The sequence below is a fragment of the Pongo abelii genome, chromosome 19 (genome assembly GCF_028885655.2).
Source record: "Pongo abelii isolate AG06213 chromosome 19, NHGRI_mPonAbe1-v2.0_pri, whole genome shotgun sequence".
Lineage (NCBI taxonomy): Eukaryota > Metazoa > Chordata > Mammalia > Primates > Hominidae > Pongo > Pongo abelii.
Window position 1 is genome coordinate 68701259 of NC_072004.2, and position 27778 is coordinate 68729036.

At 55.6% G+C, this 27778-nt stretch overlaps 1 protein-coding gene across 5 annotated transcripts in view; it reads left to right on the plus strand.

Annotated features, from left to right (window-relative positions):
• The first annotated feature begins 4431 nt into the window (after positions 1–4431).
• ARHGAP23 (Rho GTPase activating protein 23) overlaps positions 4432–27778 on the plus strand; it is a 94741-nt gene continuing 71394 nt past the window's right edge. For 4 of the 5 annotated variants that reach the window (XM_024234848.3, XM_054546502.2, XM_024234849.3 and 1 more), the window contains exon 1: positions 13585–13678. In XM_024234848.3, the coding sequence (XP_024090616.1) occupies positions 13616–13678 (63 nt within the window). In that variant the 5' untranslated portion in view covers positions 13585–13615. Of the gene's footprint in view, positions 4576–13584; positions 13679–27778 lie in introns of those variants that run through there. The other variant, XM_054546500.2, reaches the window with a different exon arrangement.

A 27778-nucleotide genomic window follows, 5' to 3' on the forward strand; every position in this document is an offset into this window, starting at 1 on the left:
TAAACATGGTGTCTCCAGTCCTCTTCTGTTAACCCATTAAACGCCCTGCCCTTTCAGGGACCCTGGCCCATGAGGCATCCCTCACCTGGCCCTGGTGTGTGGGACACGACCCCCTCCTCCAGGTGGAGGGAGAGCGAGAAGCCTTTGTTCTCCTAGCTCTGGGGCAGAGTTGGGGGGCCGAGGCGGACACCTGGGGACGGTGGATGCCACGTTCATGCACTCTGCCCCCGCTGGCTTGATGGCTGCTGATGGGAGATACTGGGGCCCAGGACCATGTCCGTGTCTGCTGCGGGTTCTAGTTAATTCTATAAATAGACACTATTTTGTGCAGGCTCCGGGTTAGGGCTCTCCTGAACCTTCCCATCTCACCTTCTCGGAGGACTTTGCCCTTTTGTCTCCAGTATGGAGAGGGTGCGGGCAGAGACCGGCCGCCCGAGGCCTGAGAGCCGGATGGGGCCTCGGAGACACCATCGTCTGGGCCTCTCCTCATGCCCCTCCCTCCGAGGAGACTGCCTGGAGTGATGGCCTGGTTGCATCATGCCCGACTCCTGCCTGTTAGGTGGCTGTGACTACTGGGGAGGGGTCTGGCCCTGGGTGAGGGGCTTCAGGAGGAGGCTGAGGGGCCTCATGAAGGGACCACACATTGGCTGTGAATCAAGGTCAGTCGTCCTGCCCTGCTGCCCACTGCCCTCCCCACCCCTGACACCCACTTCTCTCTCGGGGCCCTGCAGCCTCAGCTGCACCAGGCCAGGATTGCATCATTCTTGGCTTTGTTCTCAGAGCAGCAGGTGCAGGAGTGGGGCCCGCCACCCGCCGCCCCCCCCTTCCCTCTCATCTCCTTCCACTCCCTCCTGGGTAATCCCCCTCCTTCCTCCCTTCCTAGGCCCATGGCACCCCGGGAGTTGTCTGCCTTACCCATGGCTCTTAGCTCCGTTTCCACCTTCTCCCTGTTCCCCAGGGAGCCCTGGAGGCTACCGAGGTGGAAGGAAGTAGGCTGGGGGGCAGGGATGAGCACCGGGCTGGAAACTGCCATTCTTCATCTCTAGCCCCCACCTGGCTGAAAGCAGGTGCCACCCGCAAAGGGAACACCTGGTTGTAGCCAGGGTATAGCCTTCTAGAATTTGGGGACAAGGTCAGAAATCGTCACCTGCTGAGCTAAAACTAATAATAATCAACATAAGATGAATTAATTCAGTCCTTTGTAGAAGGCACTTAACTTTTTTTTTTTTTTTTTTTTTTGAGATGGAGTCTCACTCTGTCACCCAGGCTGGACTGCAGTGGCACAATCTCGGCTCACAGCAACCTCCGCCTCCCAGGTTCAAGAATTTCTCCTGCCTTAGCCTCCCTAGTAGCTGGGATTATAGGCATGCACCATCATGCCCAGCTAATTTTTTGTAATTTTGGTGGAGACGGGGTTTCACCTTGTTGGCCAGGCTAGTCTCGAACTCCTGGCCTCAGGTGATCCGCTAGCCTTGGCCTCCCAAAGTGCTGGGATTACAGGCGTGAGCCACCACACCCTGCCGGTGCTTAACTTTTATTGATCACTTCTGTGCCCACCAGTAGACCAAGCATTTTAGACTCACATTCTCATGTCATCTTTCAACAGCTCTGTGAGGTGATGCAGTTAGCATGTTTGGTTTACAGATAAGGGAGCTGCAGGTCAGAGAGGTCAGAACACTTGCCCAAAACTATGTGAATATTAAATGGCAGGTCTGGGAGGTGAATCCTGGTCTGCCTCCCTCTTGAAGCCTCTGGAAGAGATGGTTGGAAAATTCGACGCTGACCCACCCAGAACATTTTTTTTTAAACCCCTAAAAGATTGTTTTTGGCCGAGACACTCATCAAGAGATAAGTATCCTATTTTAACTTTATCAAAGAGATAGAATAAATAATAAATATCCATGGAAGCCTGGGCTACACACTGAGAGCCGTCTCTAAAAAAATAAAAAATTAGCCAGGCATGGTGGCATGCACTTGTAGTCCCTGCTACTCAGGCTGAGGTGGGAGGATCATTTGAGCCTGGGAGGTCGAGGCAGCAGTGAGTGGTGATTGCACCACTGCACTCCAGCCTGGGCTCATATCAAATGAGCCCTGCCCCTCTCCACACTGCTGTACCTCTGAGGCAACATTGTTGCTGAAGGTTCTGGTCCCTCTGGGATGTAGAAGAAGAGAAGCACTAGGGTATCCAGCCTTCCAGGGAGGAGGGAGAATTGGGGGTGCTGCACTTGTGGACCCTGCAGGCTGGCACAGAGACTGTGGGTGGTACTATCCCTTCTCTATTTAGGGGCTCTGCTTGTGAAGCTTACTGCAGTGTTCAGGGTGTGTTGATAAGATAGCATTGGGTTTAGCAATCTAGCCACCATGACTTTGGCTAGTAGGCATTTACTCCTGAGAGCCAGATTAGCATCTCTGAGGACATGCAGTCCCTGATCTTGCAAAGCCCAACACCAGACCCTAGGCCTGGCCAAGCAACAACTGTTTCAGAGGCCCAGCATGGGTGGCTACCGCTGCCACCACCTTCTTGTTTTCACTTCCTCAGCACTGAAAGAGAACCTGAGGGAAACCAACTGGAGAGAATGGAGCCTGGCTTCCACAGCCAGGGCCCCGCTACACCACAGGCCGGGAGAGTGCGGCTCAGGGAGAGGGGCAGGCTTGCTGGCTGACACTCTTCTCTGTCTCCAGTCTCTTTAGCTCAAGACAGGCTCCGTCTGAAGGGACAAAGGGCCCCATTGACCTCATAGCCTTGTGACCCCACCCAAGTCTGTCCCTCCCTCCCCAGGCAGCCAGCGGGGTCCTTGAGTAGCAGACAAGAGCCACAAGGCCACTGGGAGGGCACTGGTGGGGAAGCCAAGAGAGGCGGCAGCCAGCTGGTCAGGGAAAACTGGGAATGCGTGGGCAGTGCCCACCAGATTGCCACCAGGGGAGGCCAGGGATGAGGGCTCCGGGTACTCCTGGCTGTAGTCCCAGGAGCAAAGCAGCAAATACCCTGCAGGGCCACAGCATGGGAGGCTGGGGGAGTCCAACTTCAGCCCCAAAATCGGCTGCCCGGAGCTCAGGGCCTCCCTGGCCCACATTCCTGTCTCCTGCTCCCAACATGCCCCCCACACCCAGCCTATAAAGCCCCCTTTGTCTGAGCCACTGAGGATCTTAACTCTCCCCATCTCAGCTTCCCACCCCCTCTCCCTCATCCTCTGGTGCCTAACAAAAAGGCCAGGGCTCAGTGAGAAGTGGTGAAGCCACCTTCATGCCAGCCTGGGTATTGGCCCGGGGGTGTGGGCAGCCAGTCCGTGTAAACCAATGCCTCCGCCCCACTGCCCACCTCGGGGCAGGTTCATTTCCACCCCTGTCCACTGGGGACTGCGTACCCCTGCCCGGGGCAGCGTGCCCACCTCAGGGCAGTTTAATTTCCACCCCTGTCCACTGGGGACTGCGTACCCCTGCCTGGGGCAGCGTGCCCACCTCAGGGCAGTTTAATTTCCACCCCTGTCCACTGGGGACTGCATACCCCTGCCTGGGGCAGCGTGCCCACCTCTCACATGACCATTTATGTGATGCCCCTCTCAGTTTGCCCTGCCCTGTCAGAGGCAGAACAGAGGGCAGTGGGTGGTCAGGAGCCACCCCTGATGGAGGGTGTCGGAGAGCGAAGGTGTCTTTTTGCCATCTCCTTGGTCTTCACCAGAGTGGGTGGCCCCGCTGCCCACACGTTAGGTTCTCCAGTAGTGTCTGGGGGTTCAGATCCCCCTTCTCTGGGAGTGGATAAACAGATCAACCCTCTCCTCCTGCTTGGCAAGTGCCAGGAACATGGCTTACTGGGTGGGCAACAGGAATCCCGATCTCTTTTTCCCACACCCAGCCAAGGGCCTCAGAACACCTTCGACTATAGGCTGGACGTTGGCGACAGCTCCCTGTTCCCACAGCGTTCTCGAGGTGGGGGTGGCACAGTGTCTCCCTGAGTCCCAGTGCTCTGGGTGTCTCTGGCCTGCTGTCAGTCACCCCCTGCAGCGAGTCGTCAGCTTGAGAGGCAGTTGGTCTGGGATCAACTGGGATCAGCTCTGTTGCCAAGGTGCGGCGAGACCTCTGGCAAGCCCCTCTCTGGCCCCTGTAGCATGAGAGTGGGGTCCTTCCGACTCCGATGAGCCTCAGGAATGAGGAAAGGGGCTTCGCTTGCCGGGGTCTCCTTTCCCCTAGCAGCGCCCCCAGGACGGGCAGAACAGGGGGTGCCGGAGCGGGCGAGCTCGGGATGTGCGAGGGTCGGGTGCGCGTTGTGTGTGTGTTCGAGTGTGTGTGCCCCCACGTGCGTGCGTGCGATTGTGCGGTTGCGTGTGAGCGCGTGTGCTCGCCGGTGCGCGGTGCTGCCACGGGCCGGGCGGGGTGAGGAGGGGAGGGGGCGGGCGGAGGGGCGGGGCCGGCGGGGCGGGGCGGGGAGGGGGCTCGGGCGCTGACACCAGCCGCTCCTTGCGCTTGGCGGTCGCCGGGTGCAGCTGCCCGGACAGGGCGCATGGAGGGGCCGCCTCCCCCTGCGCCCCCCGGGGCCGGCGCGGCGAGGACGGCATAGCAGGGCCCAGCATGGAGCAGGTGAGCGGGCGCCGGGCGTGGGTGCGCGGCCGAGAGCGGAGAGAGAGCTGCGGGCGTTGTGACCCGGCGAGGTGGGCGCGCCGAGCGCCGAGGGCCGCCACCGAGGGAGGGGTTGGGGCATTGGAGCTCCGGGCGGAGCGGGGGCTCTGGGGGAGGGATGGGACTGATGTGACACAGAGCTCACACACACACACACACACACACACGAGTACTCCCCTATCACTGACACCCAGGGAGGCGTGTGCAGAGGGCACCTCTCTCCCCACCCCCTTTCCAGAAAGAGATCACCCACACGGAGAAACCTCCATCCCCTCTTGGTAAGAGTACAGCCCCTGCTCCCTGAACCCAGGCCCAAGAAGGCTACAGGCTCTGCAGAATGAAGGAGTGGGTGGGCTGTGTGCCATATGACTACCGGTTCGTTGACCCCCAGTCCCTCCTGGTGGGACCTCAAGATATGCCAGTCCCCTCCCCCTACACATCAAGGGGTTTCTTCCAGCCCGGCTCCCCTCCTTTCCCAGTCACAGCAGCTGCAGCAGCTGCTGCCACCATTTCATGTCAGTGAAAAGATGGGGTGGGCTAGGAGGCTTTCTCCAAATGCACCCCAAAGGCAGAGCTGCAGCCCCAGCCAGGTTTTGGGAGGGGTATGCCGCCTTCCTTTCACACAGGCTCCATCAGAATACACTGATTGTGGGCTGGGCTCAGTGGGCGGGGATGAAGACCCCCTCTGGTCAGAGTTCTCATTCCCTGCACGGAGCTCAGCAAATCCCAGACAAGCCGGACCAGTCCCCTTCAGTGAGCAAGGGGCTGTATCCTCACTTGCAGCACCCTGATCTAAGAAAGGCCAGCAACCTGATGGGGGGCAGAGCGAGGGGGCTGCTCCAAGGGTTGCCTTGCTCCCTTCCCAACCCCCACTTGGGGTGAGGTCTCAGGTGGGGTCTGGAGAGGCGGGATAGATTTTCTATTTGGGACACACTTTTCAGTGCTCAGCCGCCCTAACTCCCTTCTTTTCCTGGCCCAAGCTCTTTGGGACTATTCTGCCTAAAGCAGTGGCTGGGGGCCCTAGCTCTGAGACCCTCCCCTCCAGGCTGAGCACAGGCCCCCTGTCACTCTGGCAGAGGGCTTGTGGGTGGCCTGTGATGGTGGTGAGGAGAGGCGTGAGGAGGAGTGGAGGGTGAGGAGTCAGGGGGAGGTGGAGTCTGCGGAAGGGGTGACCCTAAGTTCTGGGGGGTTGGAGAGGGGCACTGGGAGGCATAAAGTGCTCTAGGCATCCTCCCTGGGCTGGGTGTGAGTCTGGGGCGGGGCTGTGGCTGGTCCAGTTTCCAGGCCTGTTTGGCATCTTGGGCATTAATTCAAATGGCCAATGGCAGCTCCCCAGAGCACCAGGCCTGGCTGCTATTGTCATTACTGACTGAACACAAAAATAGTGGTAGGGCGGGGAGGGAGGGAAGAGTAGTAAATGCCACTGAATTGCTCACTGTAAAATGGCTAATTTTACGTTACGTGAATTTCACCTGGATTTTTTTTTAAAAGAGGGGCAGGGCTAGGGGCCCCTACTACTTCCTGTCTAGAGAATCCTAAATGCATCTCACCGGACCTGCAGCTCAGCCTGAGTTGTTCCTCCAAGTAGCCCATCTGCCCATCATTGGCCATCATCAGCCTTCCGTAACTGTTCTGGGGATCAGCCGCTTCCCCTTTCCCAGAGGACAGACCACAGCCTGCTCCCCTGTCCCCTCCCCTGGGAGGAGAAACCTCAAGGGGAGTCAGGACTTTGGGCTTCTGCCCTTGGCTCCATTACAGAATCATTGGGAAGCCTTGGACATTCATCCTCTCTGGGCTGCTGTGAAATCTCTGCCAGCTATGCCAAGTGGTGGCTTCTTGGTCCTTTCTAGATGTCCTAGGACACCTCTGCCAAGCACAGCAGCTCAGCCTGTCCCCTGGACTGTGAGGTCCCTCCCCACAGACATGGACTCTGATGATCGGCACACTCTCCGAGGTGCCTAGGCTGATGTGGTTAACGCCCAGCTTTCTGGATGCACCGGAAGCATGGTGTGTATGGAGTGTGTCTGAAATCAGAGCTTCTTTCATTGCACCAGGAGAAGCTCCTATTTTAAGTTTCCCATGTGCTGAGCCCTCTTGTAAAGCAAAGAATCCTTTTATAGTGCGTGAGCCGCTGATGTGTCTGTTTGGTATGTGTGGATTTTGGCATGGAGGGCTTCCTTAAAGGGGAGCATGCCTGGAATCCCTCACGGGGGCTGGAACTGATGGGTGGGGTGCGTGCCAGGACTGAGGGGCTTGCCCCACTGTGGTCAGTCCCGCCCCTCTTTTCTCCTCATCTGACTCCCAACACTCCCACCCAGGGCTGGCTCAGGGCCAGACAGAGGAGAGGGGAGCAGCTGCAGGGGGATTTCCAGAGTTTCGACGGGGAGGTGGGAGTCTCCTCTCTAATCCCTTCCCCTTTGCTTCCTCTCTCTTCCCTTCCTCTATGTTCCCCTTCTTTCCTCTTTGCTCCTCTCCTTCCTCCCTTCCAGAAAGGCAAAATGGAGACAGGGAGGAGGGTGGGTCCCATGTGCAGTGATGTGTAGGGACCAGGTGGGGCTGAGCAGGGGCTGGGAGCCTGGAACAGAAGCAGGAAGAATTGAAAAGCCCTATGTAGAACCGTAGAATTTAGCATCCTGAGCTGGAATGAACTCCCTGGCCTGACCCCTCCCAGAGGGATCATTCGATAGAAAGAGCAACATCAGACTTCGGCTAGAATCCTGAATCCTAGCTGGGAGATCTTGGACAAGCTACTTAGCCTCTCTGGGTCTGTTTCCTCATTTACATAGCGGGGCTAATAATACCCACCTTACAGTGTTGTCATGGGGACTAAATGAAATAATGTTTATAAAGAGCTTGGCACATAGTGGGTGCTCAACATATTTTAATTCCTTTCCTCTCCGTCTTGGTGTTTGCAAGCCCCTGCTGAGTGACGGCATGGTTTTTGTAAGGCATCTTTGAGCCTTGCGCACACTCACTCATACACACGGTCCGTGCCACCGGCCTTCCCTGACAGGGTGTCACACAGTGAAAAGCCTGCTGGGCTGGGTTTCCCAAACATAGTTTCCCTAAAGATGGCCAGTTCAGAGTGGCAGGGGTGGATTTTCTGTCGGCCACCTCCTGCCCTGACATGGGGCCTCGCTGGGTGTGGCTTGCTTACCCTGCTGCCAGCTTACCCTGCTGCCGGCTCAGAGAAGATGCAGCCTCTTGCTCCCGCCGTAGCCAGCTGTCCAGCGGTTTCCTGCGTAGGCCCCAGCTGCTTGGCAGATTAGCAGAGCTCTTTGGCCCCAGCCTGGCCATGGGTCTTCAGCCTCCCTCCCCAAGGGGTGTTCAGGTGGGATTCTTCTCACAGGATTCCTGGGGGACCTGACACCAGGGATGAGTGGGAACTGGCATCATCTTGAGTGGACCATTGCCCCACCCTCCATCATTAAAGATGCTCAGTGAGGTTCACTCTATGGGATGTCTGCGGCTGTGGCCAGCGCCTGCGCCCCACCCTCTCCCTCCTTTCTCTGACGTTTGCTAGTAGAGGGCTTTGAGGTCTAGGACAAACCCTGCCTGCCTCCCAAGACCCCTTCTTCCTCCCCTAGTCACTGGAGGCCCCTTCTTGTTTTGCTCAACATTGTGCTTGCATCACAATCTCAGCACCATCCCAGGCACCCTTTGCTGTGTTTTTGCCCTCCGTGGAATATGGGGACGGTTCCCTCCCTACCACCCAACACAGCAGTTCGCATGTACTAGGTGCTCAATAATTTTTTTTTTTTTTGAGACGATGTTCTGCTCTGTCACCCAGGCTGGAGTGCCACGGCACGATCTCGGCTCACTGCAGCCTCTGCCTCCTGGGTTCAAGCAGTTCTCCTGCTTCAGCCTCCCAAGTAGCTGAGACTACAGGCACGTGCCACCATGCCTGGCTAATTTTTTGTTTTGCTTTTTGTTTTTTTTGAAACAGAGTCTCACTCTATCGCCCAGTCTAGAGTGCAGTGGCATGATCGCAGCTCACTGTAACCTCCATCTCCCCAGATCAAGCGATTCTCCTGCCTCAGCCTCCTGAGTAGCTGGGATTACAGGAACACACCACCACGCCTGGCTAAGTTTTTGTATTTTTGGTAGAGATGGGATTTCACCATGTCGGTCAGGCTGGTCTCGAACTCCTGACCTCAAGTGATCTGCCCTCCTCGGCCTCCCAAAGTGCTGGGATTACAGATGTGAGCCACCGCAACTGGCCAATAAATGTCTTTTGACTTGATTAAATGGGGCCCCTCTCGCTTTGGAGATACAAACTGTGGTGGGGGTGTTGCCTGTGGGGGACAAGTAGAGGACCTGGGGGCTGAAGCTATGAAAGTGCAAGAACCGCTGTCCCCTTTAGTCCTGCCCTGCCGTCCTTCTCCACCAGGGGATGCTCTTTCTCTTTTGGTGGAAGGGCCTGAGCTGGGGCCAGGTGTAGGTGCCCGTGCCCCATAACACACCTTTCATACATTATGCTTTTTCCTTTTCAGCTCACAGAGTTTTTCAGATTCTTTGTCAAATGTGAGCCTCAAATCAGAGGCAGGCCGAGAAGGCCTTATCGTTTTCATTTTACAGAGGGTGAAACTGAGGTTCTGAGAATGTACTTGTTCTCAAAAGTCATACAGCTACTGGGGGCTTGGGGGTGGGGAGGGTGCAGCACGAATTTGAACCCAGGTCTTCAGATTCTTGATTCAGCACTCCTTTGAGGACATCATAAACCCGGGTTCCTCCTCTGGAGCCCCGCCCTCCAGATACTTTTTCCTCCAGTCCGCTCATCATGCCCTCCTTGCGTCCCCTCTGGCTGTCTCTCCTTGGCACCTGCTCCTCAACCCAATAGCCTGCTGAAGTCTTCCCCACCCGAACAGATACCTGCCTTGTCCACACCCACCTGTGCTGCCCGCCTGTCCCTTCCTGTTAATGCTCAGTGGGCAGATTCGACTCCCTCCTCCCTGGGGCCCCTCCTCCCTGCACAGTCCGACCCCCACACCCACTGGCCCCCGAGGCTGTTGTCTCTGCCCCCGCACAGTGCCACCTTCTCTGGCTGCCTGCTTCCTCCCAGTCCTTGTTGCCTCCTCCTTCTCTGCCTACCCCCAAGCCAGGGTTCCTCTCACTCTTCACTCTCCCTGGAGAATCTGAACCACACCCCTGGTCTCAGGGACTACCAGTCTCTAGCTCAAGCCTCTCTTTCAGAAGATGGACCCAGGGTTTAAGCAGCCTGTCACCATTCCACCAGCCTCACAGCCTGCGGGTTAAGTGTGTAGGCCCTGGAGCCCAAATGCCTGGGTTCAAATCCTGTATGGCCTTGGATAAGATACTTGAGTTCTCTGGGCCTCATTTTCCTTATCCGTAGAATGAGGATTGAGATCTATTTCACAGGCCTTTGTGAGGCTTAACTGGGATCTCATATACAAAGGACTTCGTGCCTGGCTTGTCCCCTCTCTCTGTGAACACCCTAGACAACCTGATATTCCAAGCCTGGGCCTTGCCCTGCACTCTTCCATTTCCTTCTTCCTGCTCACCAAGTCCCAGAGCCTCTGTTGTTTGTTGCCCCTGCCCCTTGCTTTGGTACCTTTCTCCCAGAATCCCTTTGCTTGCCGCCCTCCATTCCTGTTCCCCTTATGTGCCACAGTGGCCATGGCACATCGCTGCTTCAGCTCCCTGCCCCAAACCAGGCTAGCACGGAAGCGCCTCTGGGCAGCCCCTCCAGCATCACACCCCCGTCTGTGTTTCCTTCCTCATCCCTCCATGCTTCCTGCCCATAGGCACCCTCCACTTGGCTCCAGCCACGATGCCGATGCTGGAGCCTGCTCTCTCTCCTGCCTCCCTGGTTTGCCCTGAGCATCCCTCTCCCTGGAGTGCCTTTTTCCCTACTCCCACCCTCCCCTGCCCCATCCACGAAGCCCAAGAAGCTCAAGGCACCTCCTGGGGAAGCCTCCTCTGCTTCTCCAGCTGAATGTGCTCCTGTGCTGGGAGTTCTCTATGGAGTCACAATTGGAGAAGACCCAGGCCCCTCAAGGGAAGGATCTAGGCCTCATCTCTGTATTCCCAGGGCCAACCTACCCCACCCCCTCCTCTCCTCCACCCCCTCACATAGTAGACCTTGTGAATGAAGGATGGTGATTGGGCTGGGGAAGGAGTTTGGAAAGAGGGGGAGTATGAGGAGGGTCCTCAACCAGGGAGACTCTCCCTATGTTGGGCTCTATGGCTCCAAACCCCAAAAAAGACGGTATAGGAATACAATGGGTGCTGGGGCGGATGGCAGGATGCATGGAGTGAGACCCAGAGTGTCGAGAGAGGAAGGGGAGCCCGGATGGAGAGGAAGGTGAGGAGGAAGAGCAGCTAGAGAAGATAGATGAGGTGGGCTGGGACAGGGTGGGGGTGCAGGTCAAGGTGCAGGAAGAGGTGGGAAGGGCGGCAGGGTGGGGAGAGAGCCGCACTTTCTGGGAAGTGGGAGCGGGTGGGGGAGGCTGTGCAGCGCATTGTGGAGGGAGGAATTCGCCTGCCGGTCAGTGTGAGCTCATTTCCTCTCACCCCCTCCTGCGGGGTCTGAGGGCATTGGGCTCTGGAAAAAGTGAGCCAGGGGCACCCCACGGCCACCACCCTCCCTCCTCCCCGATGGCCTCAGTTCAGTCTGATTTCAGATGCCAACCCTTCCCCTCACAGAGACAAGCCTTTATCCTGGGAGGAAAGGACCTCCCAGCCAAGGTGGCAATAAGCATTGGACCATTGGAGCTACAGGGCAGAAAGAGGCAGGAACAGGGACCTGGTTGAAAGTTAAGCAAGAAAATCCAAGCAGTAGGCCGGGCGCGGTGGCTCATGCCTGTAATCCCAGCGCTTTGGGAGGCCGAGGAGGGTGGATTACGAGGTCAAGAGATCAAGACCATCCTGGCCAACATGGTGAAACCTCGTCTCTACTAAAAATACAAAAAATTAGCCGGGTGTGGTGGTAGGCGCCTGTAATCCCAGCTACTTGGGAGGCTGAGGCAGAAGAATAGCTTGAATCTGGGAGGCAGAGGTTGCAGTGAGCCAAGATGGCACCATTGCACTCCAGCCTGGGCAAAAAGAGTGAAACTCTGTCTCAAGAAAAAAAAAAAAAAAAAAAAGTCCAGGCAGTATGACAGATTACAGTTGGACAGCAGGAAGGACTTTCCAGAAGTGGAGGCTAATTCTGGCTGCACATGACCTTGATAAAAAGGGATGAGGAAGGGAGAGGAGTCATTTAACTGCTCCTCCATTATTATGAAACAGAATCCCTTTCTCTTGACCGCCAGGGGATTTAAAATACATTAAATGAAGCATATGATCTAAACCCCAGTCAGTATCTCATTCCTCAGGTTCACAGGAGTAGGGATGGCCTAATTGTTGTCTGGGGCATCCCAACCCCTCTAAGGGTAAAGGGGTGGGGGTCTTGGGGTTGCTTGGCTCTCAGGGGTCTCCTTGCCCAAGGAAGGTGGTGACTCCAGCAGGCAGAGCTGGCCTTCCCGCTTTCACTGCCTCCTCTCTCTGAGTCCTATTTTATCCTCCGCCTTCTTTTCTACATAATCTGGGAAAAGGAATATGGAAGCCCCTTAAACTGCAAAAGTCACAGGAAAGAGGTAAGCATAAGCTGGAGGAAGTAAGAAGCAGGAAGAATGGGAGTTAGATAGTAGAAAGAATTTTCTAGCTATTTTCTAATAATGAAGGACAAGGCCAGGTGTGGTGGCTCACGCCTATAATCCCAGCACTTTGGGAGGCTGAGGCAGGCGAATATCACTTGAGGTCAGGAGTTCGAGACCAGCCTGGCCATCCTGGTGAAACCCCCATCTCTACCAAAATACAAAAGTTAGGTGGGCAGTGTTGTGTGGGCCTGTAGTCCCAGCTACTCGGGGAGGCTGAGGCGGGAGGATCACTTGTACCTGGGAACAGAGGTTTCAGTGAGCCTAGATTGTGCCACTGTACTCCAGCACGGGTGACAGAGTGAGACCCTGCCAAAAAAAAAAAAAAAAAAAAAAAAGGAAAAGAAAGACTGAAGGACTGTCCCTCCCTGGACTGTCAGGGGATGGGCTGGAGGGGGTCCTTCTGGGGGACAAGGAAAGAAGCTGGCTCAGGACCAGGGCATCTCTTTAGGCCCAGCTCAGAGTGAAGCCAGGAAGGGTGGCTGTGGGGTGCTGGTGACTGGGAGCCTCTGCTGTCACTGCTGTTCACTGCAGAGCAGGACTGTGGGCTGGCCCCATGACCTGAGCTCCAGGACGGGCTGGGTGGGGGTCCGAATGGCTGGGGCACCTGCCAGCCTCTCTTCTATCCTCGACTCCCCTGCCTCTCTGGGATCCTGGGCTGAGGCTCTGGCTGGGAGGGGCTTACCCTGAGGGGCACCCCGTCTCCCCACCCCCTGCACTAAATCTGCCCTTGTGTCTCAATGTCTAGGGGTCTCTAAAAGGAAGGAAGCCTCTAAGCCTTTTTCTGTCTTCCCCCCTTTCTGATCCTGGGTCTCATCTTTGTTTCTGACTTTCTCTGCCTCTCTCTGCACTGTCTCTATCTTGTCTCTGCCTTTCTCATGCATTCTGGGTCTCTGGATCTCTGTTTCTGACCATCTCTGGCTGGCTGTTTCTCTTTGCTTCCCTCTCCCTCCCTCCCTGTCCCCGTGCTAGTTCTGGGTTCGGTGCCCTTGTCCTCCCTCTTTCCTGGGCCTGGATGGCCCTCTATCTGGGCCGGTCCCTTAGAGGCCAGGCAAGCGTCTCCTGGAGACCGCCTCTCTTCCCCAGGCTGGGCTCTGACATCCAACTCTCAGGCAGCGCTCGCCTCTGCCTCAGCCCGGTTGCAGGTCTGTGGCCCTTGAGCGAGGCCGCCGGGGCACCCCGAAGGGAGCGCGGGGTGGGTGGTGGAAAGGGGGAGGGGCGAGGGGGCGGACCCCGGGGGGGGGCCCCACACCGCGCTCGGCCCCGCCCCCGGCCCCGCCCCTCCCGGGTCCCTGCCTGCGCCCCCAGCCGTGCCCCGGCCGCAGAGCCGCCGCTGCCACCCGATGAATGGAGTCGCCTTCTGCCTGGTCGGGATCCCGCCCCGCCCGGAGCCCCGGCCCCCCCAGGTGAGGGCGCTGGGCCAGGGAAGTGGGCGGGGCCGGTAGCTGCTGGGAAGCCGGCTGCCAGGCCAGGGTCGCTGCGACCCCGCTCGCCCTGCACAGCCTGGGGCGCACGGTGGGCGCGGGCACCGCGGGCACCGCTGCGGGGAGCTTCAGCTGGTGGCAGGCCCGGGAGGGGGCCCGAGCAAGAGCTGTCCGGGGTAGAGGGGTGGGAAGGACGGAGGCAGGCAAGGGGTCGGGACGGGCACGGGGCTGCCAGGGCAGGGGGCACAGACCCAGGTGGCGGTGCCAGGCCCCCAGCGGCTGGGCAGCGGGGGCGGGAGGCCCGCGGCTTTTGTTCGGGTTTTTCAGGCGGGGCGCCTGCCGCCGTTTCCTCTGCCCGAGTTTTCGTTTTCCGTTGGCGAGGCCCCGGCACAGCTGGAGGGAGAGGGGGTGGGGGAGGGGGTTCCCGGAGCGGGACGTCCTCCACCAAGGCGTCCGGACACCCACTTCCCGCGCCACACTCGCCCCCTGCCGGGTCGGACTGCGGGACGGGTTGCCAGGCGCGGTTCCGCCGCCCTTCTGGATCCTGGGGAAGTTGTAGACACAGGCCCAGGACCCCCGGCTCTGCCGGCGAGGCTGCCCTCCCCTCTGCCCTCTCCGACCGGCTGTGGGTGGGTCAGAGCGCGGGGTGCCAGTGGCATTACTCAGCGCTGGGCTGCTCTGCCTGGGTTCTTTCATCTGCCAGCTGCTGAGGCTGGGGAGGGGCCAGCAGGGGCCTCCCGGTCCCATCCCCCCATCAGGGCCATTCCCTTACCTCTGAGCCTGGCTGCCCCCCCTGCAGGAGCACCCCAGCAGGCCTCCCTGCTCCTAAGTTGAAGGGTTGAACACTGTCAGGCCAACAGTTTCCCTGAGCTCGGAAAAGAAATTCCCCGGGGTCCAGGTTGAGGTCAAGGCCTGGGCTGAGGCCTGTTCCTCTTTAGACAGGGCTGAAAGACTTGGGGACCCTCCTCCCCAGCTTTCCCGGCAGTGTCGAAGGTGGGATCTGGTGCTTGCAACTCTTTCCGAGACTGGTGTGTTCCTTGGTTGCTGGATGTGTGTTCAGTTCTCCCTCAATCTGCATCTCTCCCCGACTCCCTTCAGCCAAAGTGTGTTTCCTAATTACGAACTTGAAATTCAGGATGGACGGGGGGTGGGGGTGGAGGTCATTAAGCATGAGTCCCTTGGATTCAATCCCCCACCAACAACACATACTTCATCTCTATCCCCCGCACCCCTCTCTGTCTCCACCCCAACCCTGCGGCCTAGCTGGGGGTGAGTGGCTTTTGATCCCATGTGGTTCTCCCCTCTGCCAGGGCAACAGACCCCATTCCCCAAAGTGGCTCTCACTGCCGTGTGCTCATTGGCATGCGATTTGAATCCGGATTATATAACCAGTCATTTCGCCTCCAAAGGCAGCCCAAAGTCCCCCGGCCCCAGCGGCTTCTTCCACTTGCCCACGGTGTGGTTGGGTCCACCCCAAGGTGGCTGGGAGTTCCAAGATCCTGCATCTGAGGCCCTGACCTCTTCCTGGGAACCATGGGAGCAGTCAATCCTCTGCATTCGATGCTGGATTCAAAGGCCTCAATAATAATAAACAGGAAGAATGGGAGTGGGCAGGGTAGGTGTTGGTGTCCCATTTCACAGAGAGGGTCTGAGTCTACGTAGTGACAGTGCCCAGGCAAGAACCCAGGACACTTGAGGGTAGTCAGGGCACAAGATGAAGCTTGGGGAGGAAAGCTATTAGGAAGGTGTCTGACTACGGGAATAGGTCAGGCTTGTGTGGATCCCAGCCCAAGCAGAGAAGGACTGGGTGGGGGGAAGAGGCCCTGTGCTTGTGTCCCTCTCCTCGGGCTGACCCTGGCTCATGGGGAAGAAGTGCAGCATTCTTGGCATGGATGGGAGTGGGGGTGAGGGAGGGTGTTGGTTCTGAGCAGAGCAGTGCAGGAGTGGGTAGTGGATTGCTTCATCCTACATTGCAGGGATACTCGGACTTCTTGATGTGTAAGGTTAAAAGAGAGACTACAAAGCAGCAGCGTGGAAGAAGTTACAATGTGAGGGACTGCAGTTAGATACTCAGGAGAACTTCTAGGGAGGGGCTTGTGACCCGCAGCGTCCCAGGCTAGCCATGCAGGGAAGTTTCCTCCAGTATAGTGGGTCAGGTGGATTCTTGTGAAGTTGGATTCCGATGTAGAAATCTGGAGATGGTCATTGGAGATATCAAATATTCCAGCAAATATATTCAAATAAGCATTGGTGCCTGGAAACAAAAAATGTGTTTTTAAGGAAGGGGAGTTGCTTTCACAGTCTAGCTCATAGTTAATACACAGACAGCAAAAACTCCTGGCCAGTATTTATAAAAACTATCTCATTTGATCCTCGCAATACCACTAAGAGGTAGATACCATTATTATCCCCATTTTACAGTTGAGGACACTGAGGCACAGACAGCCAATATTGCAGCCCGAATCACACCCCAGGGTAGCAATGTGGCAGTCTGGCTCTAGAGTCTGGCTCTCACCCTCACTATCTGGCTTCTCAGGACCTGCTATGTCCCGCTGTCACTCCCATCCCAAATCTGTGTCCATTTTGTACACAGCCCAAGATCAAGGTCAGCTTCTGGCTGGATTGCAGCTTAGTCGCTTGTCTTTTGTTCTACTTCTTTACTCCTCCAATCTTTCCCACCCTGCCCCATGCTGGCCCATAGCACTGGGCCAGGGCTCGGTTCACTGGTGTTTTCCTTCCAAAGGGGCATGAAGCCCTGCTCTGTTGGCTGCAGGGGTTCAAAGGTGAGATATTGGCTTGGTCAGGGATTTGGACAAAGCCCGGTTTTAATGATCCTACTCTCACCGTCTCGGGAGAGAGACATGAATAGGGCCTGTGGGAGCTGGTGCTGCCTTTCCCCTAGCACCCCCCACCCCCTTCAAACAACCCGCCTTTAGATCCAGGCCCCCCTGTTTCTTGTGAAATTGTGCCAGTTTGTCAGCAGGTCAGTACCAGTCTGCGCCAGGCGGGCGTCTCCTCCCTCACTGCCTCAGTGGGACATCAGGCTGAGATGGCCTTGGGGCTGGACTTTGGGGAGATTTTAAAGCCCTTTTGGGTTGGGGTGTATTTACCACCTGTCAGAGTGGGTGAGGACCAAAGGGGTGATCGTGTCCAACTCTCTTACGCTACAGTGGGGAAACAGACTGGGGAGTGCCCAAGGTCCCTCAGCCTCGGCAGACAAGGACCATCTTCTGACTCCCATCTCCCAGGCCATGCCTTTCCTTCTGTGGTTGGTTCTGTCCTTCGTGGCCCCCCTCAGTGCAGGGTTCATGGACTGGGCTCCAAGAGGGAGAGGGGAGGGCAGGGAGGAGCAGGGATGAGTGGACAATGTATCTTGTTCATCTCTGTGTCCCCAGTGGCCAGCATAGAGCCTGGCACAGAGCAGTTCTCCATAAATGTTTGTGAAGTACAAACCAGGGAACAGCCCCGCCTGTGGCCTCCCAGGGCGCCCCATGCCCAGCTCTACCCCTGACACTGTGATGGTCCATTTCATATCCGTCTACCCCACCAGACAGGGGTTATTTGAGGCCGAGAAAAATGATAATAGCAACTTCTTCCATAGTGCTTCCCACTATATTGGTATATTACCATCACCCCACTTGGCAGATTAAGAAACCGACACAGGCCGGGTGCAGTGGCTCACGCCTGTAATCCCAGCACTTTGGGAGGCCGAGGCGGGCAGATCACCTGAGGTCAGGAGTTCGAGATCAGCCTGGCCAACTTGGAGAAACCCCGTCTCTACTAAAAACACAAAAAATTAGCTGGGCGTGGTGATGTGCGCCTGTACTTCCAGCTACGTGGGAGGCTGAGACAGGAGAATTGCCTGAACTGGGGAGGCAGAGGTTGCAGTGAGCCGAGATCATGCCATTGTACTCCAGCCTGGGTGACAAGAGTGAAACCCCGTCTCAAAAAAAAAAAAAAAAAAAAAAAAAAAAGAGAAGAAAAGAAAAGAAAAAGAAACGGACACAAAGAGATACCATGGCTTCCTAAGGCCATACAGCAAGTAAGTGGCAGAGCTGAAGAGTTGGCCATGTTCTTAACCCCGTTCCAAGGGGCCCCAGAGGTGTCATGTTTGTCTCGGTGTCCACAGGGCCTGCCACACAGCAAGTCCTCAGAGAATGTTTGTAGACCAAATGACTGAATTCACGAATAGATGCTATTACCTTGGCCATAAAGTTAAAAGATTAAAAAAAAAAAAAGAATTAATTCATGACTAATGGGACAGTTGTATGGAAAAACCACAGACTCCTGTAGCCTAACCCTTTGGAAGTGGGGTGCTGGGGCCTTGGGAAGGCGGCTTGGCGGTGTATCACGCCTTGTTTTCTCACAACAGTGCCTGAGCCAAACCTAGAGAGGAAGGGAAGGTCCACTCGCCCACATTGAAGCATGGCAGGGGCCACTGGGGGCTTCCCCAGTGTTCGGCTTCTCTTTGGCTCTCCCTCCGTCTCTTGTTCCCTCAGAGTTCTGAGGGGTCGGTGCTAAGGAAAGAGCATGTGGGAAAAAAACTAAAGGTTGGAATCAAGAGACCTGTTTATTTTGCATCTCTCTGGCCCTGAGATGTTCAGCTCAATGCATCACTTTGTGGTGGAAGATTCTGTCTTTTTGAAGTTAGAGGGTTAGACAGAGCCTGGTGTGGGGCAGGGCCTGTGCCAACTATCAGTTCTCCACCTCTCACAGAAACAGTGTTGGTGCCGGGCACAGAGGCTCACACCTGTAGTCCCAGCACTTTGAGAGGCCAAGGTAGGAGGATCGCTTGGACTCAGGAGTTTGAGACCAGCCTGGGCGACACAAGGAGACCCAATACCTACAGAAAATTTTTAAAAATTAGCTGGGGCCAGGAGCAGTGGCTGACACCTGTAATCCCAGCTTTGGGAGGCCAAGGCGGGTGGATCACCTGAGGTCAGGAGTTTGAGACCAGCCTGGCCAACATGGTGAAACACTGTCTCTACTAAAATTACAAAATTAGCTGGGTGAAGTGGCACACACCTGTAGTCCCAGCTACTTGGGAGCCTGAGGCAGGAGAATCGCTTGAACCTGGGAGAGGGAGATTGCAGTGGACCAAGATCACGCTATTGCATTCTAGCCTGAGTGACAAGAGCAAAATGTAGTCTAAAAAAAAAAAATTAGCTGGGCATATAGTCCCAGCTACTCGGGTGGTGGAAGTGGGAAAATCACTTGAGCTGGGGGGTTCGAGTCTGCAGTGAGCCGTGATTGCACCACTGCACTCCAGCCTGGGCAACATAATGAGACCCTGTCTCAAAAAACAAAACCAAACCAAACAAAAAAGCTCTGCCTGCCTTCAGCCTGCTGAGGTCCAAATTTTAGATGTACTCCTTGTTCACTGTGTGCCCTTGGACAAGTTACTTCATTGTTTTAGCCTTGGTTTTCTTTTATTCTTTTGAGGCAGGGTCTTGTTCTGTTGTTCAGGCTGGAGTGCAGTGGTGTGAGCTTGGTACACTGCAGCCTTGAACTCCTGGGATCAAGTGAGCCTCCCTCCTCAGCCTCCTGAGTAGTTGAGACTATAGGTGCGTGCCACCATGCCCAGCTAATTTTTCCATTTTTGTATTTTTTATAGAGACAGGTTTTTGCCATGTTGCCCAGACTGGTCTCAAATTCCTAGACTCAAGCGATCCTCCCACTTTGGCCTCCCAAAGTGTGGGGATTACAGGTGTGAGCCACCACACCTGGCTGGTTTTCTTATCCCTGAAATAATCCCTCAAAATTATGGAGAGGGCTAAATGAGGTAGTATTGGTAAAGTGGCTGAGATTTAGTAATCTCAATTATTGGTAGCAACTATTATTAAAAAAAATCAGTGGACAGAAATGAGAACAGTGCACTTTTGGCTCAGTAAAAAGTACTGACCTTTATGGTCAGAGTAATCTAAAGAGAAAGTGACCTGCCTCTGGAGGTAATGAGGCCCCCATCACTGGAGGTGCATTGAGGTCCAGGCAAGTACAGGCTGGAGAATGATGTGCACTAGAGAGAATTCAGCAAAGGCTTGGCACAGGAAACTTTAAGGGCCCTGCCTTGGGATCAGCACTATATTATAGGAAATTAGAGGAGCAGGTGAATCCTACTTCCTACTGTAGGGCATTGAGGAGAGCAGGCAGAGATGTCCCCAGCCTCTGGGAACATCAGGGTTGGCTGCTATGGTTTGGACTGTGAGGCTCCCCAGAGGATAGGTATTCCTGAGAGGCTGCCTGGAGGAGACCTGCAAGTGTGGGTATGGTTCTGATAGGTGGGAAAAGGTGGGAGTGTATTCTAGGCCCAGGAAGGGCTTGGTGGCTGAGGGACAGAGAGGAGCCTGGGCCACTGGTCCTGAGGTTGGCCCTAGGGTTGCGTCATCATCCTCGTGCCTCAGTCTCCTGGGCTGCTGGGATTACAGGTGTGCCACTACACCTGGCTAATTTTTTTTATTTTTTTAGAGACAAGGTTTCAGCATGTTGGCTGGCATGTTGGCCAGGCTGGTCTCGAACTCCTGACCTCAGGTGATCCACTTGCCTTGGCCTCCCGAAGTGCTGGGATTACAAGCGTGAGCCACCGTGCCTGGCTGGATTTTGTCATCATCCTGGGTGCCCAAGGGGTTTGGGTGTATGGTGGTGGCAGTGGGGAAACTAGTAATTCCCTGTCCCGCCAACCTCCCAGCTTCTCCCGGAGGAGGAGCCAGGGCTACTCCCGGTGGCAAGGAGCCCGGGCCCGTAAGGAGCGGAACTGGGGAAAGAAAGACTTCTTATGCCCAGTGCATTTGGGGGCGTCCGGGGGTCGGGGAACAGTGGGGCCTTTGTCCCCAACCGCCGGGAATCTGGCCGAGGAGCTGGCCCTGGGTCTGGCTAGGCCCTTGGAAGGCAGGTCCTCTTTGAAGTGACCCTTTCAAAGCTCGGCCTGAATCCCTGGGAGGAGAGACAGCGTGGGGCGGGGCATGGGGATGACTGAGACCCACAGGCTGAGGCCTGAGGGATAGAAACAGACCCGGCCTTGGCCTCTTGGGGTGTGAAGGCTGGCGGGAGATGTGTGGGCTGGAGGAATGTGGTGGGCTGGGGGACCGCGTGGGAGCTATGTGGGAGGACAACCACGCAAGGGGCCTTAGCCCCAAGTGGGGGTCCACCTAGGCAGGGGCCGAATTCATTCTGGCCCGAGAGTGTTTCTGTCTCCAATCTGACTTCTGTCTGGCTCTGTGCTCCTGTATCAACAGCTGCTTCTTCCTTTTCAATTTCCCCAAAAGTGCGAGAGCTTGGAAAGAATCGGGTGTGGATGCCAGACTCAGAGCTCTTGGGAGGAGGGAGAGGTGGGGACCTGGGCAATCCAGAGCTTTTCCTACTCCTGAGAGCCCCCGAAGGCTGGAGGGAGAGGCTGGAGGGGACACCCCCACCTCCCCCATAGAGTCTCCCTTATGCTCAAGGTGGAGGAACTCTGTATTGTTCCTGAAAAGGGACAGAAGGAGGAGGAAAGCTACCCAGAGAGGGGACATCTTCCTTTGCTTCAGTTGGAGGAATATCAGAGGCCACCCTCCTTCCCTGTCTCTCCATTTGCCTCATGGGGAAACTGAGGCCTAGAGAAGGGACAGGCCAAGGGGATAGAGCAGAGAGGAAGGGACCAGCAAGAGTGGAAGGAAGACAGCCCTGTGCAGTTGGGACTGTAGGGGCTATGGTGGCTCACGCCTGTAGTCTCAGCTACTCGGGAGGCTGAGACAGGACGATTGCTCGAGAGGATGGATGCCAGGCGGTAGGAGGAAGGGGCCTCGGGTTGCTGAGTTGTCGTAAGAGGGTTGTAGAGAAGTGCCCAGAGTCCCTTCAGCTCTGACCTGCGGTGATTCCATGAAAAGAGGGAGAGGAAGGAGTGGTTCCTGCTGGTGAGTTCCCAAGGTCCAAGTAGAAAGGGGGACCCCAGGCTTTTGGACTGAGCAATACACAGGGAGCCTTTGGCAGCCCAAGGGAGAACCTTGCCCTGGAATCTGATGCTGTTTCTACTTCTTGCCCTGGAACCCGATCTCTCCTTTGCCTCACGGCAGTCTCTGTACTGGGGAAAATTTTTGTTGTCGTTGTTTTTGAGACAGACTCTCGCTCTGTCACCCAGGCTGGAGTGCAATGGCGCGATCTCGGCTCACTGCAACCTCTCCCGGGTTCAAGCGATTCTCCTGCCTCTGCCTCCCGAGTAGTTGGGATTACAGGCGCCCACTACCATGCCCGGCTAATTTTTTTGTATTTTTAGTAGAGATGGGCGTTCACCATGTTGGTCAGGCTGGTCTCGAACTCCTGACCTCAGGTGATCCGCCCGCCTCAGCCTTCCAAAGTGTTGGGATTACAGGCGTGAGCCACCGTGCCTGGCCTGGAAAGATTCTTTTTTTTTTTTTTTTTGAGACGGAGTCTCGCTGTTTCACCCAGGTTGGAGTGCAGTGGCGCGATCTCGGCTCACTGCAGGCTCCGCCCCCTCGGGGTTCACGCCATTCTCCTGCCTCAGCTTCCTGCGTAGCTGGGACTACAGGCGCCCGCCACCTCGCCCGGCTATTTTTTTTTGTATTTTTAGTAGAGACGGGGTTTCACCGTATTAGCCAGGATGGTCTCCATCTCCTGACCTCATGATCCGCCGCCTCGGCCTCCCAAAGTGCTGGGATTACAGGCGTGAGCCACGGCGCCTGGCCAGGAAGATTCTTATAAATCTCCCTTTCCTCTTCTGGTGGTGTGGCCCTGGGCTCCTCCCCAAGAGAGGCGGAGGAGGGGGCGGAGGCCCCAGGCTGCAATGGAGGCTGTCTGCGCACTGTATCTTGTACTGGCATCGTAGAGCTGAGCTTCATTAGCTCTAATGAAGCCTTGGCACTGTGCCCCTCCCACACAGCACCTAGATGTTTCAAGGAAGGCGAGGGGGACAGCTGAGGTTGGGTCCAGAGCCCAGGAGATGGTTGGGGGGATGTTTGCAAGAGGGGAGGGTAGGAGGCAGAAAATGGGGACCACACAACCAGGCTGGGGTTGCCAGCGTGAGGGAGAAACAGCCCCTCGTCCTTCCCCACTGGAACCTTTTTCTTCTCCAGTGGCCCAGAGGCCTAGGTACCCCCAGTGCTAGGGAAAGCCTTATCTGAGAGACGGGGCATGGTCTGGGGATGCTGAGGATATTCCCAGGCCTGGCTTGCAGAGAGTGCCCCTCCTGCCCTCTCCGTAATTTCAGCCTGGGGCAGGAGAAGGCCCTGACCCCAGCATGGGAGGCCCAGGGCTTGGGAAAGTCCAGCAGTGGGCCGGAGCCGAATCGAACCCACTGTCGGTGGTGATCGCTGGTTGCTCACGCTCTGCATTCCAGGCTCTCTCTTGGGACCTGGATGAATGAGAAACAACCCCACCCTCAAGGGCCTCCTTGTCTGCTTTTCCTACCGCCCCAAAGCGAGACAAAAAGTCTCCACAAAGATTGTAGAACCATGAGTTCTAAGATTTGCATCCAGCCCATCGATCAGTCCAGAACACCCCTCAGGGGCCCCCTGCCAAAAATATTAATGTAAAAATGGCCCAGTCTGACTGGGGTGACGGACCTGCAGCCCACACAAGCCAATGTCTTCACCGTGGTAATCGTTGGAAGTGAGTGTGGTCGCAAAGGCATTAACAGGAGTTTAAAGCTGGAAGCTGGAAGCTGGGTAGAATTGCCATAGGGATTGGTCAAAAACCAGTTGGTGATATGACTAATCTCCTTTCTCTTATCTCCTGTTTCCAAATCTATCATTAACCTGAGGATTCTATAGTGAAATCCTTTTCGATCGATTTTCAAGTGCCGTCATAAGGGGGGTGTATAATTACAGATGCAACAACTGAGACCCGGAGTGGGCAAATAACTTCACTCAGGGTCACCAAGCACCAAATTTCAAGCTGGGCCAGGCATGGTGGATCACACCTGTAATCCCAGAGACTTGGGAAGCTTCAACAGGAGGACTGCTTGACGCCAGGATTTTTTTTTTTTTTTTTTTTTGAGAGAGGGTTTTGCTCTGTCACCCAGCCTGGAGTGCTGTGGCACAATCAGGCACACGCCACCATGCTTGGCTAATTTTTTTGTAGCAATGGGGGTTTCCCTATATTGCCTAGGCTGGTCTTGAACTCCTGAGCTCAAGTGATCCTCCTGCCTTGGTCTCCCAAAGTATTGGGATTACAGGCATGAGCCAAAGATCACTTTGAGACCAACATGGGCAACATAGCAAGACCCTGTCTCTAAAAAATTAGCCAGGTGTGGTGGTGCACACCTGTAGTCCCAGCTACTCGGGAGGCTGAGCTGGGAAGATTGCTTGAACTCAGGAGTTTGAGGCTACAGTGAGCTATGATTGCACCACTGCACTCCAGCCTGGGCAACAGAGCAAGACCCTATCCACCCCTACCCCCCCAAAAAAAATTAAAGCTGGGTCTTTCAGAATCCTAGGCCTGTCGTTGTGGTGACTGCTGTATTCTCTGACAACAAAGAGCCTGGGAGGACACCCCTCACCCAGGGAAGGTAGACCCTCTTTTCCACAGCTGAGCCCTGAAATCCAAGCAAAGGTTGGCATAACGAAGGGGTGGGGAGGGCAGATGTAATGGGTGGTGGGTGCAGAGAGATGTAGATTAAGTTCTGCTTCTCTGTGTCTTCTGTGATTCAGTGTGGAGTCTGGGTTTACTCGTGAGTGGCGTGGGGGACCTCAGGGTTCTGTCAATGAACATGGCTGAGCCCTTGCCTCCTCCAAAGATGCTCCAGCTCTCGGGGGAAGAAGGGTTCACTGTGGGGAGATGAGGCTTGCCAAAGCTTGAAAGATGTTTGCTGGGGCCAGGCACGGTGGCTCACGCCTGTAATCCCAGCACTTTTGGGGGCCAAGGCAGGCAAATCACGAGGTCAAGAGATCGAGACCGTCCTGGCCAACATTGTGAAACCCCATCTCTACTAAAAATACAAAAATTAGCTGGGCGTGGTGGCGTGTGCCTTTAGTCCCAGCTACTCGAGGGGCTGAGGCAGAAGAATCACTTGAACCCGGGAGGTGGAAGTTGCAGTGAGCCAAGATCATGCCACTGCACTCCAGCCTGGTGACAGAGTGAGACTCCGTCTCAAAAAAAAAGATGTTTGCTGGTATAAGAAAAGAATGGAGGAGAAGGGAGAGAAGGGCATGCCAGGCAGAGGGACCCAGCATTAGCACAGGCAAGGAGGCATGAACCAGCCTGGCCTCTTAAGGGATTGATGAATACAAGGCCCAGAGTAGAGGGAGGAGGTCAGGTCGGCAAGGCCAATGAGACCAGATCCCGCCCCTTCCCTCCCCCATCAGGTCGCATCTGTCATGCCATACTGAGGAACTTGCTCCCATAGCTACTTTGGAGCCACACAAGGGTCTCGGGCAGTGGAGGCAGCAGACCAGGTGAAAGAAGATGGGAGCTGAAACTATAGGTACAATTGGAAGGGCAGGATAAGAGTGGAGAATGTTGGCTGGGCGTGGTGGCTCACACCTGTAATGCCAGCACTTTGGGAGGCTGAGGTGGGCGGATCATCTGAGGTCGGGAGTTCGAGACAAGCCTGACCAACATGGAGAAACTCCGTCTCTACTAAAAATACAAAATTAGCCAGGAGTGGTGGCACATGCCTGTAATCCCAGCTACTCAGGAAGGCTGAGGCAGGAGAATCGCTTGAACCTAGGAGGCAGAGGTTGCACTCCAGCCTGGGCAACGAGAGCGAAACTCCATTTCAAAATAAATAAATAGATACATACATACATACATACAAATACAAAAATTAGCTGGGCGTAGTGGCGGGCACCTGTAAATCCCAGCTACTTGGGAGGCTGAGGCAGGAGAATCTCTTGAACCCGGGAGGCGGAGGTTGCAGTGAGCCGAGATCGCACCATAGCACTCCAGCCTGGGTGACAAGAATGAGACTCTGTCTAAAAAAAAAAAAAAGAGTGGGAGTATGTCACCCTCTTCCCCTTTCCAGAAACCTGCTGTACCGTTTCTTTCCCTTGTCTAGAAGGGCCTTCTCTGCCTTTTCCATTTCTCCAACTCCTATTCCTCTTTCAATGCCCAGCTCAAATATGTTCTGCAAAGCCTCCCTCCACCACTCAAATATATGGCGACTTCCTCCTCTGTGCGCTAGACCTTGTGCCCCGTGAGGGTAGGGACTTTGTCTTGTTCACTGCTCTATATCCAGCTTCTAGGCCAGGCCCTGTTGAGTGAACGCTGCTGACTGATGAATTGAGTGTTCCCATAGCACTTGACACTGCATTGCCCACCAATAATAATAACAATGGGAGTATTGGTTATAGCAAGCATGTATTGCAGCCCTCAGGGCCAGACACTGCTTTGCTGAGCACTTTACACACACCGTCTCTTTAATCTGCACAACAATCCCATAGGCGATGGATTATCTCTATTTAATAACTGTGGAAACAGAAGCTTAGGGAGGTTAGTAACTTGTCCAGTGACATACAGCTAGGAAGTGGGCCTGAGTCAGGATTCAAACCAGCTTCCTCTGAATCCTGCTTAGGAACTTTTTTTTTTTTGAGACCAAGTCTTGCTCTGTCACCCAGACTGGCGTGCGGTGGCGCGATCTCGGCTCACTTCAACCTCCACCTTCCAGGTTCAAGCGATTCTCCTGCCCGGCTAATTTTTGTATTTTTAGTAGAGATGGGGTTTCACCGTGTTGACCAGGCTGGTCTAACTCCTGACCTTAGGTGATCAGCCCGCCTCGGCCTCCTAGAGTGCTGGGATTACCGGCTTGAGCTACCGAGCCCAGTCGGAACTTTTTTTTTTAGACAGTTTTGCTCTGTCACCCAGGCTGGAGTGCAATGGCGCGATCTCTGCTCACTGCAACCTCCTCCTCCCGGGTTCAAGCGATTCTCCTGCCTCAGCCTCTCGAGTAGCTGGGACTATAGGCACGGACCACTGCATCTGGCTAATTTTTGTATTTTTGGTAGCGACAAGGTTTCACCATGTTGGCCAAGCTGGTCTCTAACTCCTGGCTTCAAGTGATCCTCCGACCTCGGCCTCCCAAAGTGCTGGGATTACAGGCATGAGGCACTATGCCCAGGCTCTGCTTAGGAACTTTTAAACACTATGCCCTACAGCACCTTTATTTGTTGCATGTCTGTGTCTTTGGTTTTATAAAACCAGGGACTGCTTTTGTTAGTTTTTGAAAATCCTCAGACTACGGGACTGATTTGTTGAGCAACTTCTACATGCCAGGCACTCAACGCTGAGTCCTCTCCAGGACCCAGTTTACAGCTGAGGAGACTGAGGCTTGGAGAGGGAAAGGACTTGACCAAGGTCATGCAGTTGGGACCAGAAACCTGGCCTCTGACTCGTCTTCCCTTGTGTCACTGGCCCCCCTAGCCCAGTGCCAGGCCCTTGGTGGCACCCAGTGAACAGTCTTAGAATGAAAGAAAGAGGAACCAGCTCTGAAGGTGACCGCTTTCTTTGGGGGCACACAAGGGGCCAGACGGGGGCCATAGACTGGGCCTCCAGCCTCTAAGCGCAGTGTGTGTCCCACCGGGATCACTGATGAGGAGAGGGATCTAGAGGCCGGGACTGGGGATGTCGTAATTTCCAGATGCCCAGCTGTCTGTCAGACCTGTGAGCTCCAAGGAGAGGCTCACCTGGTGCTGGGGTGGTCAGGGATGGTGTCCGGGGCAGGCAGAGCCTTACCACGACCTTTAGAGGCCTCCAGAGGCTGCACAGCGTCAGTGGGATTTTGGCCACGGGTGACCAGAAGGAACCTCCAAGCCTGGGAAATGCAGCTGCGGGGGCCGCAGCGCGGGTGGGCAGAGGCCCTGGGTTGTGCTGCAGGCTGGGCACTGCCTTTTGCTGAGTGACCATTCGGCCTATGCTCCCAGCCCCACAGGGATCCACCAATCAGACCTGCCTGCTGCTGTGTATTTGCATCTCATTTGCATGACAACACCCCTTGCTCTGGCCCCAAGTGTGCCTCCCCAGCCCATGCCCCATTACCCACTTCAGGCCCCCTGTGCAGAGCTCCTGTGGGAGGGGCAGAAAGGCCCACCTGGGCTGCCAGCCTGGCGCACTATTCATAGCTCAGGGCTGGCGTACTTCACATACTTGGCGTTTCTC